The following is a 21,687-nucleotide window of genomic DNA, read 5'->3' on the forward strand; positions in this document are numbered from 1 at the left end:
TGTGTGTGTGTGTGTGGTGGTTTTAGACAGGGATTCTCTGTGTAGCTCTGGTTGTCTTGGAACACACTCTAAAGCAAGCTGGCCCTGAAGTTGTGGATATTCCTGCCTCTGCCTCCAGAGTTCTGGGATTAAACACATGCACCACTACCGTCCAGCTAATTTTCTAAATTTTCAACATAAGATATTCCTTTTTAGGCCACAACAGAGCCACATTTCAGAATAATTCCTAATTCTTTTTGTGAACTATTATAAACGTAATTTGTATCTCAAAAGGCAGTACATGGTAATCTAGTGCTTACTGAACAAATGTCCTGTGTGCCAGGAGCTAACAAATAGTAATGAACTGACTTTGCTAGTCGCCATTAGTGATATGTTACCATTTTCATATTACAAGTGAGAAAACAGGCTTAGATATATTCATTTTCCTGGGCTGCATGATACAATGTAAACTGGTCTATCTGGTTCCCAGTAATTCACACCTTCTCCCATCTCCATAACTCTATGTATAAATGTTATGTGTGTCTGCATGCCTATACATATGAACACATGCATCTATACAAAGAGAAAAAAGGTTAAAAAGGAATAAAGAAAAGTACAGAATATTATTCTGTATCAATTAAATCAAATAATTTGGCAAAGAAAAAAATTTTTAAGAAAAGTGACAAGTTTATGGCTAGAATTTTAATATCTAAAATTAACTAATCTCTATTATACTCAATAGATACTCAAACTTCTATAAATTGATTTCTTTGACAATATTAGTGGCAGAATTTGGTATCTCATTAGAAGTTCCAAATCTGAACCATTCTCTTTGCTTACCTCCCTTCAGAATCTGTTTTCCTACGCTTTGCCAATGACATGTGAATCATCTTATACCTCCCATGTGTTGCCCTAATAAACTTGTAAGCTTGTTATATGCTTCACTCACAAATGCCTAGAACACCGGTTCTCAAGAGACTGACTATGGTCTACAATGTCAAGGGTCCTATGCTTCTGGCCTTTTTTGTTCTCACTCTTACAAATACACAAAAGTATTTCCTGGAGCTCCCATGTGTGACATTACAGCAGACGGAATGTAAAAGCAGACACAGGGGCCATCTCTTCTTAAGAATCTTCTGCTTGCTGGGCGTGGTGGCGCACGCCTTTAATCTCAGTACTCGGGAGGCAGAGGCAGGTGGATCGCTGTGAGTTCGAGGCCAGTCTGGTCTACAAAGTGAGTCCAGGATAGTCAAGGCTACACAGAGAAACCCTGCCTCAAAAAACCAAAAAAAAAAAAAAAAAAAAAAAACTCTTCTGTTTGTGGGGGACTAGCCTTATTTATTGAGCATGCTGAGGGGTCCTCAGAGAGCACACATGGCAAGTCTTCACCACACATGAACGATGCTTTTGCCATACTGGTCTTCTCCAGCTTATAAATCAGTAGTTCTCAATCTGTTCAAGATCACACTATACCAGACTGTTCAGTATTGTATAACTACTGGCCACTGTCCCTGTGTACCTTAGCCTTTCTGGGAAAGAATGCACTGTTTCTGTCTATAAAGCAGATATTATAACAAAAGTTACTTCAGATCCAACAGGAGTATTATGAGAAATCATGCATATATGCAGCCACTCTAACAGAATGTCAGGTGTGGTGTTGTCATCAATGAGTGAAGACATTAAGGACTTTAAAATACATACACTGTAATTAAAACTTAGCTCACTACTAAAAAATGATCAGATTCAACAGCCATAAATATCTTTTTTCTCAGGAAATATGGCTTAAAATTGCTATGTTTTGGTCTGTTTTGCAACTTCTTTCTTTAGTGGTTTTTAAATATTTACTTATTGGTTTGTGTTTTTTAAGTTCTTAGAATAGACAAGCAGCCTAAAGATGGAGATTGGCTTGTGCCTGAGGAGTGGGGCGGCCAGCACTGTGGCTCCTTAGGCTCACTCTGGTTGAGATTCAGTGAGAGAGCAGGTCACTGAACTACAGTCAGATGGCTGTTCATAGTTTCCTCAGATCACATGCCATTACAAGCAAGGTGTTCAAAATTCTGAAATAAGAATTACTTCACTAATACTTCATTTATAATTTTATAATACCTATATGTGCCATATTATATGTTATATATACATTATATATGAACAATTCAGTTATTTAAAAAATCATTTATGTAGTATGTCTATCATAAGAAGCAAATTTGTTTTTAATACTACATATTTCTAGTAATAGCCATATATTAAATGTTTCCTTTGAGGCTGGAGAGACGGCTCAGAGGTTAAGAGTGCTTTCTGCTCTTCCAGAGGTCCTAAGCTCAATTCTCAGCAACCACATGGTGGTTTATAGCCATTTCTAAAGAGATCTGGTGCCCTCTTCTGGTGGTCAGGCAGAACACTGTATACTACTAAATAAACAAATCTTTTAAGAAGTTTCCATTGAGAAGATGTGTAATGTATATGATAAAATTCAATTAACTATCTTATTTTCATAAAAATTTACAAATCTCCACCAGTATATAAAAAATATTTTATAAGCTAAGTGTCAAACAGCACCTGTGAGTGAGGTCAGAGTACACACCTGTATATAAGTATATAACAACTGTACGTCAGTATATAACAACTGTATGTCAGTATGTAACAACTGTATGTCAGTATCTAACAACTGTATGTCAGTATATAACAACTGTACGTCAGTATATAACAACTGTATGTCAGTATGTAACAACTGTATGTCAGTATCTAACAACTGTATGTCAGTATATAACAACTGTACGTCAGTATGTAACAACTGTATGTCAGTATATAACAACTGTACGTCAGTATGTAACAACTGTACGTCAGTATATAACAACTGTATGTCAGTATATAACAACAGTACGTCAGTATGTAACAACTGTACGTCAGTATATAACAACTGTATGTCAGTATATAACAACTGTATGTCAGTATATAACAACTGTACGTCAACTGTACGTCAGTATATAACAACTGTATGTCAGTATAATAACAAACTGTATGTCAGTATATAACAACTGTACGTCAGTATATAACAACTGTATGTCAGTATATAACAAACTGTACGTCAGTATTATAACAACTGTACGTCAGTATATAACAACTGTACGTCAGTATATAACAATGTACGTCAGTATTGTAACAACTGTACGTCAGTATATAACAACTGTATGTCAGTATATAACAACTGTATGTCAGTATATAACAACTGTACGTCAGTATATAACAACTGTATGTCAGTATATAACAACTGTATGTCAGTATATAACAACTGTACGTCAGTATATAACAACTGTATGTCAGTATATAACAACTGTACGTCAGTATATAACAACTGTATGTCAGTATATAACAACTGTATGTCAGTATATAACAACTGTATGTCAGTATATAACAACTGTATGTCAGTATATAACAACTGTATGTCAGTATATAACAACTGTATGTAAGTATATAACAACTGTATGTCAGTATATAACAACTGTATGTCAGTATATAACAACTGTATATAAGTATGTAACTGTATATAAGGAGGTTTTTACTCACCAGAGGTAAAGTCTTTGAACTGCTGTATATGTTCCATAGCCTCATGAATCTGACCCTGTTTACACAAGCAAAGAAGAGCTTTCTTGTGTAAACCACATTCATTGTAGATAATCTGAGCTAAAGCCAAGCAGACAGGCTTGTGGCATGTGTTCTGCTCCCCATAAGCAAAAACAATATCTCCAGCCTTCTCAGAGAACGTCAGCCTGAAGCAAGCAGACCATGAAAGCACTGGTTAGAGGACTCCTGTGGATGAGACTGAAATATCTGAAAATTCAGGAGTGTAAAATGGATTATAAATAACCTATAAGAATTGTAAGTCATCCAGGCACATGGTGCAGGCCTGTAATCCCAGCACTTGGGAGGCAGAGGCAGGTGGACTTCTGTGAGTTCAAGGCCAGCCTGGTCTACAAAGTGAGTCCAGGACAGCCAGGACTACACAGAGAAACCGTGTCTCAAAAAAACCAGAGAGAGAGAGAGAGAGAGAGAGACAGACAGACAGACAGACAGACAGACAGACAGACACAGAGAGAGAGACAAAGAGAGAGGGAGGGAGGGAGGAAGGGAGAGAGAGAGAGGCAGAGACATGCAGGCTGGAGAGATGACTCAGAGATTAAGAGCACTGTCTGTTCTTCCAAAGGTCCAGAGTTCAGTTCCCAACAACCACTTGGTGGTTCACAACCATCTAAAATGATATCTGGTCCCCTCTTCTGGCGTGCAGGCATACACACAGGCAAAACACTGTATATGTAACAAATAAATCTTAAAAAAAAAAAGAATTGTAAGTAATAAGCAATTAATAATGAGATTGGCAAAACCGAAAACAACCAGCGCTTATTCTTTTGGGGTAATAATTTTGTAAAATTGAGATCAAATTTCTTAAAGTCTATAAGCAGCACTATCCTGCAAAGACTGACAAAATTTAAATTTCCGGGCAAGCAAACTCTGCATGCAACTGGGAGGTCTCAATATTCTCCTAAACTACCTAATGTCTGTCTAGATTCTGAAGAATATAAGTATGTTTTAGACACTGGCAAAAGATAGGGGGAACCATGTGGGCTCCTAATTAGATCTTGTAAGCACTTGCTGTAAAAGGGAAATTCCATCTTCCATCATATCCACATCATCTGTTTTCCTGTAGTTCTCTTGTGTGCTCCCTCCACTCCAGTGCCATTCGTGGCCCCTCCCAACCCATAAAGGCATGGCCGCCAGCCACCACAACCATGGACCCTGGAAGTCAGAGCAGGAACATCCAGGAGGCGGTGAGGCAGACAGCTTCAGTGAGACAGCTCCTTTAATTGGGTAGGGGTGGCGGGGGCAAGGCTAAGGCTATGTAAACCTTTGGAGCGTGGGCAGGGGCGTTGGGGTGAGTGGATATCATTGGCTAGGCCTACAGTGCTGGGGATGCCTTATTTGCATGAAGAGGAACTCCAGGTGCTGCTGGACAAGACCTGATAAGGAGAAGGTGGAGCTGTAAGACCCGGCTTCAGAAGCTGCCACCTGCTGGCTTAAATGTTCTTCAGTGTACACCAGGTAGATGTTCTTCCTCAGCATATATTGTCTCTGATTCCTGTCTGGAATCAGGTTCCTTGCCCTTTCTCTCCCAAAAAATGTGCTACTGACCAATCCTTCTGTGTCCAGGTCACCCAACTTCTATCTGCCGTTAGGTTGTCATATTTTACCTTGTGAACTTCAGTGATTGACATTTAGCCTGAGTTCTTTGCAACTGGGCCTTTCATGGATACTTTCTATGGAACTGAAGTAAATCCTAAAATACAGTATTTATAACAAAACAAAAGCTGAATGTAGTGTCACAAGCCTCTAATCCCAGCATGTAGGAGACTGGAGCAGAGGGATTAGACCTTGAGACCTGCTTAGGCTATACTGAAAAACTAGCTCACAAACAACGACAAACTATTGTACAAACAACCACATTAACCACATGTTACAATTAAGTTAGCAGTTTAATTTTCTTACCTTTCCTGGGTGACCCAGTGGGTAACTAAATCAAGCCGTTTTTCAGACAGTCCGCATTTGATCCCCTCCATGGTTAGGTCAGCATTAATAGGATGTTTGAACGCATGACTGGTGCTAAATATAGCCTCAAAATATAAGAGTAATGGGAGAGTCTTTCCTTTAATTTTTCCAATAGCTACAAACAGAAAAAAAGAATGAGAAGTTTAGGTCAAATACATTAAGAATTAGTTTGCTTTTTCTTATTTCATATTACTATTTTAATTTCTTTATGTTTTCTAAACCTTTAACAATAGATACAGAATAAATTCTTTATTTTTATAGTAGTATCACTCTGCAGCCACATAAAAATGGAGGCAGAGACTGCAGCGACTTTTCACACCTGCTGAGAGCCATCAGCAGCTCAGGTATCTCCCAGGGAGTGGAAGACAATGCATGCTTGTCATTAAGACAACTACCCACGACTGGAGAAGTTACAGATTGTAGCACAAATACTTATATCTACAGGTAAGTGTAGCTCTCACCCTTCATCAGAGGAGCTTCATTTTCAGGCAGATGGAGACTATTACACAACTGGTCAAAATGCAGAGAAAGAGAGACCTAACCCCAAATCAACATCTATAACATAAGCCCTAACGCTCAGAAAAATCACAGAAGAGGCTACAGGAATCGTCAAGCCAAAGGCAGGACCCCTTCTGCTGATACGTCTTCTAGCAGTGCAGGGAAGCTGCGCTAACACAGTCTTAAATAACAGCCGCCTAGAAAGACCTGCACAAGCCGGGTGCATGCCTGTAACCCCAGCCTCAGGAGGCAGGAGCAGGCGGACCACTGCGAGTTCGAGGGCAGCCTGATCTACAGAGTGAATTCAGGACAGCCAGGGATACACAGAGAACCCCTGTCTTGAATGAGAGAGGAAAAGAGGAAGAAAAGACCATGTCAACATGGATGTGGGGCCAGGAGTGGATTTCACAAGATCTCACCACTAGGTAAGAGGCACAGAGGGTCAGTGGCTGTTGAGAGAGGGAGAATCAATATTCCCCTGGGATGAGCTAGCTCCTTGCTAGGTTATCGAACCCCAAGTATATGAGCAACACTAAATGGATTCAGTAGTGTGTGTGTGTGTGTGTGTGTGTGTGTGTGTGTGTGTAACAATAATAAATAAGAAGAGGTCATGAATGTGAGAGGAAGTGGAGGGACATCGGAGGAGTTGGAGCAGGGAGATGGTAGACTGGAAGTATTTGTGTATGACATTAGACTGGCTCTAAAAGCAAAGACTAAAGCAGTCAACATCTAACCACGGCCACAGTCAGTACACACTGAGGCCAGATATTACTTCCATAATTGCCCCTCATAACGGCACACCTAATACTTAGAAGAAGGGCAGCACAATGATAAAGAGAGAAACTCAGGTCCTCAGGCTTAGCGACAAAGCTCCTTTGCCTGCTGAGCTACTTCATCAGTCTCATCGTGGTTTTTTGGTGTCCTAGTGAAAATTAACTGAGCATTAGTATGTTTGGCTTCTCTCTGGGCTCTCTGTTTCACCGGGCTGTGTGTCTGGGTTTTCAAGGAGCCTTGTAACATTGAGAATTGAATTCAGGCTCTTCCAAATGCTAAGCAATCTGTCTACCACTGAGCTACACCTCCAGCCCTTTTGCATTTTATTTTGAGACAAAGGTCACATTAGGTTGCCTAGGCTGACCTTGAACCTGTGATTCTCTTGCCTTTGCCTCCTTACAGGAATGTGCCATTACAACCAGCACTATCTGTTTTTTACTTTTTATAGGATAGTGTTTTATTACTGTAGCTTCATAATATAACTTTAAATTAAGATGTGTTATGTCTCTAACTTTTTCTTGTCTCAATATTGATATGGGTATTCTTTTTAATACTATTGGATTATAGATAAAGATTATACTGAATATTTATATTGCTTTGGGGGGGTGTTTGAGTACGGGGATTAAAGGCATGTGCCACCACCACCTGCCTTCTATATTGCTTTTATTCTTGGTATTTCAACAGTATTTATTCATCCAGTCCACAAGCAGAAGATAATCTTTCCATTTATTTGTGTTTTCTTCAATTATTTATTTTAATCAATCAATATGCCCAGTGACAAATGAATAAATAGCACACTCTCTCACATGCACAAAGACAGACTCCACATAAGTAAGGAGGTGATTTCGAAACCAAAATCGCCATGAAGTGCTCCAAGTTTTAAGAGTTCTTGGTGACCTGTCAGCACAGACAAAGAGTAGGCTGACTGGCTCAGCAGGCCCTGCAGGGCTTGCCTGGGACATGTCTTAGAGGCAGGTCAGCTGGAAGGGGGCCCTTCATGATGGTCACTTCTACAAATATTCTACTTTATTTATGGCCTCCTTCGCCAGCTTTCTGCCTGTCCCATATTGCTTGGTAGTGAGACCCTGCACCTCAACCACCACCACCACCACCAATAATAATATAATGCCTACTGTGTGTTCTATTTATAGAAAAAAAACTTACTAGTGGTAACTGAAAGCACATTAGTGGTTGCATGGAGTTTAGGAGGAGAGACTGGACAGCTGTGGGTGTAAAGAATGGCAAGAGGAAGACTGCCAATAAGCATGAGGGAGCTTTGTGGCGATGATGTCATAGGTAGGCACATACGATGCTATGGGCATATACATATGCCAATCTTAACAAATTATGTGCTTTATATGTAGGATTTGGGCTGGAGTGTGTCTCAGTGGCAGACTACGAAGCCTAGAATGTATGAAGCCCTGTGTTTCACAGTTACCATCATACCCCCAAAATGTATGATTTAGTTTATGTATGCCAATCTATAAACAAAACAAAACAAAAACAAAAACAAAAAAGCTTTTTAAAAGGATACAGAACAAAAAATTGACCAAAACCTAATATTATAAAATCTTAATGGTGAGTATATTAGTACTGTTTCTTCATGCTTTTCTATGTATGAAATGTTTCATAATTTAATTTAGAAAATAAAATTAAACCCCTAATATTACAGCTAGGGAAACAGTAAATAATAAAGATGGGGCTAATAAAGGACTAGCCTCTCAGAATAGCATTTTTATTCCATAAAGAAAAGGAAAGTATAATTTACATATATATTTCAGAGAGATTTTCTTACCTTTAAATTTATTCATTATACCAGTGTTTTGAAGAATTCTTTTTGGACTGCTTGCTGCAAAAGAAGCTGCCTTCTCATATTCACCAAGACAGATTAATTCATTGAACCTATAGCCATTGAATTTTAAAACACATTACAATGATGCACAAAATCCAAATATTAGAAATTAAACATAATGGTATAATAGAAAACAAAAAGGTAATTAAATAAGTTAGTTATGACTAAATTTATTCATTCAGTATGATGTTCAGTTTTTCTCTAGAATTCTAGGGTTTGTTCTGACCTGTTTGTCTTGGTGTTAAAGTCTCACTTTCTTAGTAACTTTGAACCTAACCCTGCACTGTGTCCCCATAGGCCTCACACAAAAAACAGGAAGAACATAAGTGAATTTGTACTGGGCTGGGGCTTCTTTCCTCACAGATCATCAGGAGGTATCTGCTTAGAAAGTTGGCCTAGAGGAAATAACTGAACACAGATACAGCCCAGCTGCAGTACCAAGGTGTTCCTGGTGGTCCGAATTCCTATCACCATAAGCAGATCATAGTTGATGTAACCCTCTACTCTGCCCCCTTCACACAACAAAGCTTGTAGGAAGGACTGTAAACTTTGTCACAGGTGAAAGCAGTCTTGGTGGGCTTTGCCCTTGGACACACCATGGATACTCCCTGAGATTAACCTTAAGATAGACTGGGTGGAGCCATCCTGGGCCTGGAATTCAGGAAGCAGCCCTGGGCTGGTGTGTTTCTAATTGACCCTCCATGAGAGGAGCAGCAGGTTCAGACCGGGCTTGAACACATGGATCGGGAAGAGGATCAGCAAACAGGCCGGACCAGCGCGCAGGCCAGAGACACCTAGGGACCCGTCCCGTGGAATGGATACCGGAAGGTTCACTCTTGTTTCCCTTTAACCTTTTTCCCCTCTTGTGTAAGATAGTTGGGTTGTATAATAATAAAGTTTAATTGTTAAGAAACAGAGCCAACAAAAGCTCCCAAATTAGAGCTTGGGAAAAGAAGAGCCCTGCAATGTCCCAAATGAATGTTGAACAAAGTGGAAAAAACACCAAAGTAACATTAAACAAAATGTGTAAGACACTGAATCTCAACAAAGGTTTTCCTCTTATATGAAAACTGGTAGCTAGAGTCTGCTGGAGAAATGGCTTGGTCTGTGAAGTGTTTGCCACTCAAACTTTTGAACCTGAGTCCAGATGTCCAACAGTCACGTACACACTGGCACAGCATAGTGCTTCTCATCTCAGGACTGACACACAAACAAATACATACAAACATTAAAAGCCACATTAAACACATGCTACTCATGCAGAAGTCCCCAGTTTGACTCCCAGCATCTACAGTGAGTGGCTCATAGTCAACTGTAATTCCAGTTCTAGGGGATCTGACTCCTCTGACATTGTGGGTACCTAGATTTATGTGCACAAATATATGTATATACACATACTTAAAATCATAAATATTTTTGAAGGCTGAACAGTTGAGAGCGCTGTTCAAGTTCTAGCACCCACATGGCTACTCACACCTGTCTGGAACGCCAGCTACAGGGATTCTGACACCCTCACACAAACATACATGCAGGCAAGACACCAATAAACATAAAAAATTAATTAAAAATAAGTATTAAATGATACTAAAATTTAAAAATCCTGGTAGACTCAAAAGAGCATATAGTGTAAGAAACCAACAGAGTCCAAACTTTCAATTGTCTTTACCCACTTCTTTGTACCATAACAATAAACAAATCAACAAGTGAAAACTGTTTAACATTTAAGATGATAGATATTACATTTGCAGATTAAATGTCACCATGACAGCTTATGAATTAACTTCTAAGGAGAATGCCTTAGAATATTTGATGTCTATCTCAGATGATACAGATAGAGCATGGTTGTATTAGTTCATTGCTCTCTGCTCTGGACCGTGGGTATAATACTACCAGCTGCCTCAGGTCCTTAACTGGAAAGTATAACCTGGAATTATGCAAGAAGTTTCTGCATATTCTATAAGTGCAGGATACAATGGCTCAGTGGGTTAAGGTTCCTGCCACTATTCCTGACAACCTGAGTTCCATTCCTGGGACCCTCGTGGTAGAAAAACCAAACACTCCTACAAGTTTTCCTCTGACTGCAATTCTCCCTACCCCACAAAATAAATAAAATGTAATTAAAAGTAAAAATTATATATAATATCAAGTAACTTAATATGTCATAGACCAAAAATAATTACAAAAAAAGATTGAACTGGCTAGGGCAACCTAAAAATTTTTGAAAAAATTCATAGATTTTCATAAAAATTATGAAAAAAAGATATTTCTATTTGCCCCCTAATTTGTCAACTAGAATAGAAATTTCAAACTACAAAAGACAAACCTGGGGGCTGGAGAGATGGTTCAGCAGTTAAGAGCACTGACTGCTATTCCAGAGGACTGGGGTTCAATTTCCAGCATCCACATGGCAGTTCACAACTATCTGTAACTCTAAGATCTGACACCCTCACCCAAACATACATGCAGACAAAACACTAATGTGTATAAAATAAAAAATAAATAAAAATAAAAAATGCATGCTATACATATTAAAAAAAAAAGACAAACCTGCAAGCTAACACTCAAGAAATGGACAGTCGGAGGGTCAGGAGTTCAAGGTCATCCTGAACTCACACTGAGGTTGTGAGATGTTATCTCAAAATAAACAAACAAACAAAAATATAAATGATATTTGCCTTTCAATGTAGTAGAGTATAATTATAGCTTCTTTTGTCTTGCTTGGGTCATCTTCAAACACTTCATCAACCGTGTTCTCATCATCTAAACATTGAAAGGACAACGGGCAATGATCGGTCAGGCTGTTCGGCAATAGGGGACAGGGAGCATGTTAAAGCCAACGGGATTTCACTCTGGCTTCAAACAGTACCAGCCTTTTTCTAAAGCCATCACTTCCCCTCATGGTCTCCTTTCTCAGGAATACTCTTGGATGGGTGGTTTGTTCCCCACCCTTTCTCTTTTTAAGAAGTTACTTATATTTCATATGCAGTGATGTTTTGACTGCACGTATGTCTGTAGGGTGTCATGTCCTGGAACTGGAGTTACAGACAGTCATGTGCTGCCATGTGGGTGCTGGGTGCCGAGGACTGAACTTGGGTCCTCTGGAAGAGAAGCCATCTCCAGCGCCTGTTTTTCTCTTATGGCCTCACCAGGTCTCTTTCAGCAATCATCTGTGTGGTGCTGAAGGAAGATGCTCTTCAGAAAGGAACAAGAGCTAGTGGAGGAAGTCTACTTTTGCTTACATTTTTATGACTCAGCCTAAGAAAATCTTAGCTCTGGGGCAAAGTCCACTGCCATGCTAATTAAAAATATAAAAAAACTACCATAGACATCGTTGGTTTTCTGAATTTGCTCCATGACATCTTGAAATGGAGTTCTTAGGTTATTCTTTATCCATGTAGTAAGTATGTGTGAAATAACCTGCAGTCTTTGATGGCTGTAAAAGAAGAGCATTGATAACACACTGAGCTAGGCTCACACATGTGAGAGAAAACACAAGCAAAGCCTTCAAAACATACAACAACCAATGTTCATACCGAAACTGCAGGTCTTTGTTCAGACTTTCAGCTATGTCTCGTCTTTTTAGTAACACAGTCATTTCCTCATCTAGATCAGCCTTCTTTTGGGCTGGTACATACATTGTTGATATATCTTGTTTAAGTTTTATATGTTTAGCTATAAGATATTGCTTATATTTATTGAGAGATTCCAGATTGACAGATTCTTGGAGAGTCATCCCTATAGGAAAAACAAACAAAAACCCCGAGTCTCATGTAGGATTGTTTACTGTGTTATAAAGTAGTTCAGAAACAGTAAGAGATATTTGTAGCTGACTGATCATAAATACTCTTATCACTGTATTTAATTGTAATGTCAAAAGGTTTTTTAAAATATCTATTTATTTGTTTATTGTGGTGTAGAGAACTCTGGCTTTTACAAATTAGGCGAATTCTCCAACCCTAACACAGCATCAAGGACAGTTCAGTGAAAACTGAGCTCCAAGACCATATAAACTAGAGCACCTAATGGCTGAGGGTAGACCACGTGTGTTTCTCAAACCACAGCTTCCATGTACTCCATTTACTCTCCAAGAGATAACGCTGGAACAAGTTTTTTTTTCCCCCAACACAAAACTTATGCCTACTAAATCTGAGATGTTTCTTTTCTTTTTTTATTTCTGAGATGTTTCTTACTCTTAAAATATCCCTTGTGTTCATTACATACACTCTGTGAGTTCAAGATCAGTCTGGCCTACATAGAGAGTGCCAGGATAGCCAGCTTACATGGGGGCAAACGTCTGTTGTTCCAACACTCGCAAGACAGAGGCATGTGGATCTCTGAGTCCGAGGCCAGGCTGGTCTCCAAAGTGAGTCCAGGACAGCCAGGGCTACACAGAGAAACCCTGCCTGGGGTGTCGGGGGAGACACATACATGGAGCTGGAGAAATGGTTCATTGGTTAAGAGTACTGGTTCTATTAAGAGAAGAGTGGGTTCAATTTCCAGCACCCACAGGGTGGCTCACAACAGTCTGTAATTTCAATTCTAGGGGATCTGATGCCCTCTTCTGACTTCTATGGGCACCAGGCATACATGTGGAGAACAGACATACATGCAAACAAAACACCAATACAAATAAAATTTAAAAATAATAAAAATTAAAGCATTTTTAAAAAGACACATGCAAACACACATGCTGCAGGAATTCCTCACCCTCAGGATTAACCCTGGAGTCTTAAACATTCCTCCTGCTGACTCTTGTTGGCAGCTAGCCAATGTGCCGTGTATCCAGTGTTTATTCACATTTGTTATTTGGAGTTGCTAGTCACAATTTTGTATTTGAAAGTAGATATAATCCCTACTATTATCAACTGCAAGAGGATTCAACAACCTGGGTTGAAATTTTGTAGTATAGAATAGTTATTCCCTTAAAACAGCTTCTTCAATTTAGGCCTTGTTTGTCCTCCTGAAGTTTCCACCTACCAGTTCTGTCTCTAGATAAACTCTGAGCTAAAAATCTTTAAGGACTGAACTTCCTGACCTCAAATTACTATCCTCAATCCTGTAAGTCACAATCTGTTCACCATACTAATCTCTGTGAGTCCTGGATGAAGCCAGGATATATTTCATTTCTCAAATGTAGCAAGAATATTAAAGACATTCAGCAAATGTAATACACTACAATTGTTAATATACCAATGTCTTTCACATTTCAGAGTGTATCAGACAACATCACCTACTGGACTCAATCAGCAAGTTTCTGACATATTAAGTCTAAGATAAGATCCACAAATGTAATTGTGTGTGTGTGTGTGTGTGTGTGTGTGTAAACTGTTTGCAAATGTGTTGTTTACATCAGGTGTCTTCCTCAAGCCAATGAGCTCCAGGGCTCCACTTGTTTCTGCCTGTCTCTGGGCAGACTTCTCTGAAACAGAACTGTAAACCGGATGCTGCACCTGGGATAGGTTTCCAGAGCTGCCTTGTGGAAGCACAGAACTTTACTTCTTTCTTGTCATATTCTGCTCTCAGCTGTTTCATCTGATCAATTTGCAATTGGATCACTGTGGAATTATTTTCAATAATCCTCATTCTATAAACAAAACGGAAATGCTTACATATGTTTGTTACACTAATTTAATTCTTTAATCATATTAAAGTATAACAGGCTATATTGTTACTTTATCTGGCTAATTATAATATGAACCATTACAAACAAGTAGAAATTTAGAAAACGAAATCTAGAAGAAGCTGATACATCACAAATAGGGAAGAATTTCCTCTCAGATTGCCAATAAAAGAAACTACTAAGCTGGGAGGTGGTGGCGCACTCCCTTAATTCCAGCACTTGGAGGCAGAGGCAGGCAGATCACTGTGAGTTCAAGGCCAGCCTGGTCTACAAAGTGAGTCCAGGACAGTCAAGGCTACACAGAGAAACCTTGTCTCAAAAAACCAAAACCAAACCAAACCAAACCAAACCAAAACAAGCAAACAAAAACAAAAAAGAGCAACTATTATATTGCTAACCACATTGCAAATCAATAAATATTAGCTATAATCTAGCCACAAAGCACTACCTATTCCCTTTAGCGAAATTACTGTTACAACTGAAAAAGTATTTTTAGTTTTCTTTCTTTCTTTTTTTTTTTTTTTTTTTAGTCTCATTATGTAGCTAAATTTGGCTTTCAATTTGTGATCCTACTCTTTCAGCCTCCCAAGTGCTGAATTACAGGTGTGAGCCACCACATTAGGCTTAAAGAAAAGCCTCAAACAAACAAACAAACAAACTGTCATTTTGCTGGGGGCTATTCTAACAAGTATTACAAATTTGGTTGTTTAAAGTAACGTTTATCTTCTCACCATTCTGAAGGCCAGAAGTCCAAATCATTAGACCACACTAACACATGAGAAGCTAACACTTGGGAGGCTAACACAGGAGGAACTGTGTAAGTCTGAGGTCAGCCAGAGCTACACAATGAAAGCGTTTTAAAAAAAATAATTGTTTTTTAAGGAGCGTTTTATTATCTTTGGTGGGTCATTCGGGTGAGAACCACCACCCTGCAGTCCCTGCACTGTCAAGTCTCCCATGCATGAATAACTTCCCTCCTTTTATGACAGACACCATAAGGTGCCTTCACTATACTAAGAGGGACCTTAAATTCCTCAAGCAAAATTAATAGTTTATTTAAAATATATACTAATTGGTAGGAGAAGGGAATATAATAAAAACAGAGCTTAAAATAACATTTTATTTAAGACAGGCATAGAATAATTCTGTAACCTTAGCACTTGAAGGCTGAGAGTCTTGTGCAAGACCAACCCAGTGAATTCACAGCTAGCCTTGGCTAAATAGTGACACCATATCTCAAAATAATAAAATAAACAAAACAGTAAAACTAAAGACCAATTGATTGTTATCACCCAATAGCATGATACCTTTCTGACTAGTTACTGACACACTCACTTTGCTTCAAGTTGGATGCTTCTTCTCTGGTGATAGACCAATGCTGTGGGCTCTGTTGCCAACACTTTAAGTTTTCCATGAAGACAAAAAGCAGTTCTTCGGCTTTTTTTTATTGTCTCAATGAAGGCATCATATTCTCTTTTGATTGATGTAAGAATGGACTTGTATGCGTTGACATGGTCTATTACCTGAAATACGATTTTTCTGTCTGTGGCACTGAATTTTTTAACAGGTTATTTTCAGGTGAAACATAACTATTAACTAGAAACATAAACATCCTACAGCAAACTCAACATACAAGGCACTGAAAACAATAAACACCAAGTACACGTTCTCTGTAATCCTAGGTATGAGAAAGGCTTCTTACACTTGGTACGAATTCATACATGACACATGGGCTAATACAGTACTAGGTCTCAAGTGTATTAATTATACATCTCTTACCCCTTTGACATGTAGTCTCCTGACTCCATTTGTAAATTATGTTTGTACTACTTTTAATTATGTGTATGTGTGTCTGTGTATAGATGTGCACATGTGAGTGCAGGTACCTGCAGAAACCAGAGGCTTCAGATCCTCCAGGAGCTGGAATGACTCGCGGTTGTGAACTACCTGACGTAGGTGTTGGGAATCAAGCTCGGGACTTCTGGAAGAGCAGTATGTGCTCTAACCACCAACCACTCTCCAGTCCCCACTGAGGTCCTGCAATCTGAACTCATTCACCTCCACTAGGAAAATCAGATCATAGTTCCTCATTGCATCTCTATTCTCAACATGTCAAAAACAACTGTGACAACAACCCACATAGCTACACAGCATGGTTTCCAATACTACTTAAGAAAAGGACAACAGAGGACACTGCAAAGGTTAACAAAGACACATCAGGAAGGATGCTTTCCATGAGAGGCCAACTCCATAGCACACACCCCTTTATTATGGCTTTTTAGAAAGTAATCTTGGGCGGTGGTGGCACATGCCTTTAATCACAGCACTCCGGAGGCAGAGGCAGGCAGATCGCTGTGAGTTCGAGGCCAGCCTGGTCTGTAAAGTGAGTCCAGGACAGCCAAGGTTACACAGAGAAACCCTGTCTCGAAAAACCAAAAACCAAAAACCAAAAAAAAAAAAACAAAAAAAAAAAACAAAAACAAAAAACAAAACAAAACAAAAAAACCAAAGAAGTTTAACTTATGTTTTTAAATATTGGTGATATATAGGAAGTAAAAGTAATCTACGCAGTTTTTTTTCTGAAATCTGAAGTTATGCTTCTTTATCTCTGCTGAATTTCTTGGGTGTGTTATCCTCTTTAGCTAAACAGGATCTTAAGAGAGCTCCCCAGGAAGACACTCATCCTACCCCAAGTGATCTAGACAGGTCATTAATCTGTGCCAAGGACCAGGAAAAGGAATCTGAAGAGATGCAGTGCTCTTTTTTATTTCTGGCCACAGCCACAGCACCTGTCCACCCAAACCAAGAACCTTTCATGTGACAAGGCTTTCCGCATTGAGTACCCTGCTACTTGTTTCCGCTCATCCTTATCTCACGTGTTCTATAATGTGCTCCAACCAGTTCAGGTACATTAATGGGTCATTAATACAACTGCAGTGACTTCATGATCAAGGACCATGTCAGTGTGCTAGAAGAACCAGATCTCAGTAGAACACCCACGGATACACAGCAAAGGATTAAAGTGGAGGATGTCAACTGGTATGCCACCAGTAGAATAGAGTTGGCCAATTCACCTTATGCACAAAATATTTTAAAAATTGGGACTTGTTACCACTGATACATGTAGCTCTTTGAAATCCCTGAGGTGTCTAACACTAGAAGGCCCAGGCCTTAACGCATTTTTGCGGGGTTGGTTCTTCATTCTGCTACAGTCCCAACCATTCCTCACTCTCTCACAGCCATGTGAGTCTATTACAGTATTTTTCTGGCCTCTGCAATTTTCTTCATTCCATTGGCCACTAGTGGGTATGTGTCACCATTTTGTACTTTCTCTTGTTTCCCTTTTCTTTTCTTTTCCTTTGGTTTCATATATCCCAAGATGATCTTCAAGTCACCATGACTTTTGATATTCTTGCCTGCACCACCCAAGTGTTGAAACTATGGGTATGAGGCACCAGGCTGGAGTTGAACCATGCAGTGCTGAGGACAACACAGAGCCTTGCGCATGCTGCTCAGGCTACATTCCCTGTGGCTATGCTTACTTTTCCTTAGTGTAAAGAACTAGGCTTTTAAAAAAAGTCTTCCTTAGCACATATTTATCACAGATAATAAGCTTCATAATTACATTTCCATACTTGTGTTTTAATTTTTTAATTAATTATCTTTTGTTGTTGTTGTTGTTGTTGTTTCGAGACAGGGTTTCTCTGTGTAGCCTTGGCTCCCGAGTGCTGGGATTAAAGGTGTGTGCCACCATGCCTGGCTAATTTATTATTATTTTTTAATATGCATTAGTGTTTGCTTGTGTGTATGTCTGTGTGAGAGTGTTGGATCCCTGGAACTGGAGTTATAGACAGTTGTGAGCTGCCATGTGGGTGCTGAGAATTGAAACAGGATCCTCTGGAGGAGCAGTCACTGTCTTAACCACAGAGCCATCTCTCCAATCCCATGAGTTTTAATTTTAATCCCCTTCTTTTTCCCAAATACTTCCTACTTTTACCTTTGTGCACATGTGTATGTATGTGTGTGTATTATGTGTGTGGGGTAAGTTTAATTAGAATTGCTTATATGAGCATGGGTGACGGGATTATTTGTAAGAACATAAAGCAACTTACCAGTGGCTACAACACTGAAGAAAATCTTTCTCCCTCCCATCAGCAACCATTAAATGTTTCTTCATGAAGAGCTAGGCTTTTATTTAGACAAGAAATAAAACTTATCGGAATGCTTAAAAATGAACCAAAAGACTGAGTTCCACTGGGAGGCAGAAGCAGGCACACCTGTGTGAGTTGGAGGACAGCCTAGTCTACATAGTGAGTTCCAAGCCACCTAGGATTATATAGTGAGACCTTGTAAGGCCAAGTGCCTCTTCTGCCTGTGCCTGTTCTGACACAGTGGTACACAGAAGTCTAAGGTGCTATCTTCTTCCAGGCAAAGAGGAGAGGATGCTTATTCCACTGTTGTTTTCAGGGCATCTACAAGGGATGGTAAAGAAAATGCTAGGCAGCTGGGTGGTGGTGGCGCACACCTTTAATCGCAGCACTCAGGAGGCAGAGGCAGAAGTATCTCTGGGCGCTAAGCCAGCCTGGTCTACACAGTGAATTCAAGGCCAGCCAGGACTACACAGAAGAACCCTGTCTCAAAAAAACCAAAAAATAAAAATGCTATATAAAACTTTAACATTTTCTAACCCAATTCTATTATTTCCAGTGTTAAAATCAGTTAAATCCTTTATTCACCATATTAATACCTCTGAGAGGACTCAAATTGTTTAGATGAAATTTCTGGTTGACTCGTTCATTGATGTTATGTCATTATGTTGCTCATGGTGGCCTCCAACTCCTGCCTTCACGGGATTTTTCAGCCTTATCCTCCTACCAGCTAGGATAACTGGCATGTGGCACAGCACCTGGCTCAAGAGGTCTCAATGCAACAGCCATCATATCTTAACTAAGACTTTAGTGCTACCACAAACACACCCAGAACATAAACTAGAGTTCTTGTTCAAAATGGAAATTCTAGTAAATTATATAGTACCTTCACTTAAAATGGTAAAAATGATTACCAGAGGGCACAGCCAAGCTGCTGACAAAAAAACTACTTGCTAAACTAAAATAACTGACTCTAACTAGCAGTCACGAAATGCAAATCTGCACTGTTCTTTCCCTATTCATCCTGCTTTAACAAACTAACTAAACTAGCATACAGAAACTGGTCAGTAAGGCAGAGGCATTGCTGAGGTGGTGGTGAAGCTGGGTAACGTGCAGCCCCTGGGAACATCCCGCCTTCAAGAGCATCATCATACCTTGTCAAACACGTTCCGGTATATTGTGTAATACTCATCAGCAGGCCCTTCCTCGCTGCAGCCCACTCTTTTGGTTTCTGTAATTATGTATCTTTGAATGCTTTCCAAAAACTCCTTGTCATTCCTACTAATGATAGGAGGGAGAACTGCATGTTTGTTCACTTCTTGGACTGACATAAATCTTAATCTGCAAGCTTGCTCATCAGAGAGAAATTAAACCTTGACCTTCTTTTTGCAACAAAGCTAAAAATCCTTTAGTGAGCCTGAAAGAAAACACAACAGTCCGTTACTCTATAAATCTAAAATTCTTAAGTCAAAAGTCAATTTAAAAATATGTATGTTTCAGAAAAAAAACTTTCAGTCGATGGATTAAATTGCTTGTGTTAGTCTACTGACATTTGCTATACTCCAGAATACAAATCAAATGCCAATCAATTAAGTACTTTTCCCTTAGTTTGATGTCAGACTCTGCCCCCCACCCCGAAAAAAGGGTGGGAGAAGAAAACCAGCTCCACCATGCTGCCCTCTGAGCTCCACAAAAGCCCCTACCCAGTTATGCATACAAAATGATGATCATATGTAGAAAACAACTTTTCCTTCAGAAACCAAGCAGACCCATCTTATGTGCATTATTTAAATGATAGCTGCTTAGTTTCAACTCAACACTTTAAAAAGCTTACATTTTACAATGCTTGGGATTAAACATGCTAAGTAAGCACTCTACCACTGAGGGATACCCTTAGACCCTCTTTTTAACATTTTTATATCACATTTTAATAATTGTAAGGATGTGTGAAATGGACAGTAAGTAGCTGAGAGTCCACTCTTCCAAAATGAGGTTTATTTCTTTCATGTGGGAAACTACTATGTATATTTTTTATTGATACAAACAAGGTCAAATACTTCTCTACCACAGTACCTGCCTAGCACTGTAACACTCATCCATCATACATAAATAATTAGGTGAATGTGTTTTTGTTTCATTTATTTTTGTTTGTTTGTTTTTTGAGACAGGGTTTCTTTGTGTAGCCCTGGCTGTCCTGGAACTCATTCTGTAGACCAGGCTGGCCTCAAACTCAGAGATCTGCCTGCCTCTACCTCCTGAGTGCTAGGATTAAAGGCGTGTGTGACCACCACTTGGCATTGTTTTGTTTTAAATTGTTTTAGAGACAGGGTTTCTTGCAACCCCAGCTGGCCTTAAACTCCCTATGTAGCTAAAAATGACCTTAACCACCCCATCTTTCTGTCTCCATCTTCCAAACATCAAAACCACATGCTTTAATAAATAAATAAAATTCAAGCAGCAGCAAACATGACTTCTGGGCTGGAGCGATGGCTTAACAGCTAGGAGTGACCCAAGAGGCACGATGGAGTAGCCATTCTAGTATCTAATAAAATAGACTTTCTTTTCCTTCTTTCTTTCGTTTTTTGTTTTGTTTTGTTTTTATTTGTTTGTTTTTGGAGACAGAGTTTCTCTGTGTAATAGCCCTGGCTGTTCTGGACTCATTTTGTAGACCAGGCTGTCCTTGAACTCACAGAAATCGGCCTGCCTCTGCTTCCCAAGTGTTGGGATTAAAGGCATGCACCACCACGCCAGGAAGTAAAATAGACTTTCAACAAAAACTAATAAAAAGAGATGAGTAAGGACACTTCATACTCATCAAAGGAAAAATATACCAAGATCAAGTCTCAGTCCTGAACATCTATGTCCCAAATGCAAGAGCACCCATATTTGTAAAAGAAACATTACTAAAGTTTAAATCACACAGCAAACCACACACATTAATAGTGAGAGACTTCATACTTGACTCTCACTAATGGACAGATCATCAAGACAGAAACTAAACAGAGAAAATAATGAAATTAATAGATGTCATGAGTCAAATGGACCCAACAGATAGCTATAGAACATTCATCCAAACACAAAAGAATGCACTTTCTTCTCAGCACCTTATGGAACCTTCTCCAAAATTGACCATATGCTCTGTCATCAAACAAACTTCAACAGATACAAGAAGACTGAAATAACTCCTTGCATCTTATCAGACCACCATGAATTAAAAC

At 39.3% G+C, this 21,687-nt stretch overlaps 1 protein-coding gene across 1 annotated transcript in view; it reads right to left on the minus strand.

Moving 5' to 3' along the window:
• The window catches only part of Clhc1 (clathrin heavy chain linker domain containing 1), a 31,726-nt gene that overhangs the window by 4,955 nt on the left and 5,084 nt on the right, over positions 1-21,687 (minus strand). The window contains exons 2-10 of the mRNA XM_051164896.1: positions 19,624-19,886; positions 15,657-15,844; positions 14,152-14,285; positions 12,235-12,436; positions 12,022-12,134; positions 11,377-11,461; positions 8,645-8,751; positions 5,518-5,692; positions 3,544-3,746 (exon numbers count right to left, since the gene is read on the minus strand). Of these exons, the coding sequence (XP_051020853.1) occupies positions 3,544-3,746; positions 5,518-5,692; positions 8,645-8,751; positions 11,377-11,461; positions 12,022-12,134; positions 12,235-12,436; positions 14,152-14,285; positions 15,657-15,844; positions 19,624-19,800 (1,384 nt within the window). The 5' untranslated portion in view covers positions 19,801-19,886. The remainder of the gene's footprint in view (positions 1-3,543; positions 3,747-5,517; positions 5,693-8,644; positions 8,752-11,376; positions 11,462-12,021; positions 12,135-12,234; positions 12,437-14,151; positions 14,286-15,656; positions 15,845-19,623; positions 19,887-21,687) is intronic.

This window comes from Acomys russatus, chromosome 22, assembly GCF_903995435.1.
Source record: "Acomys russatus chromosome 22, mAcoRus1.1, whole genome shotgun sequence".
In the NCBI taxonomy this organism is placed as follows: domain Eukaryota; kingdom Metazoa; phylum Chordata; class Mammalia; order Rodentia; family Muridae; genus Acomys; species Acomys russatus.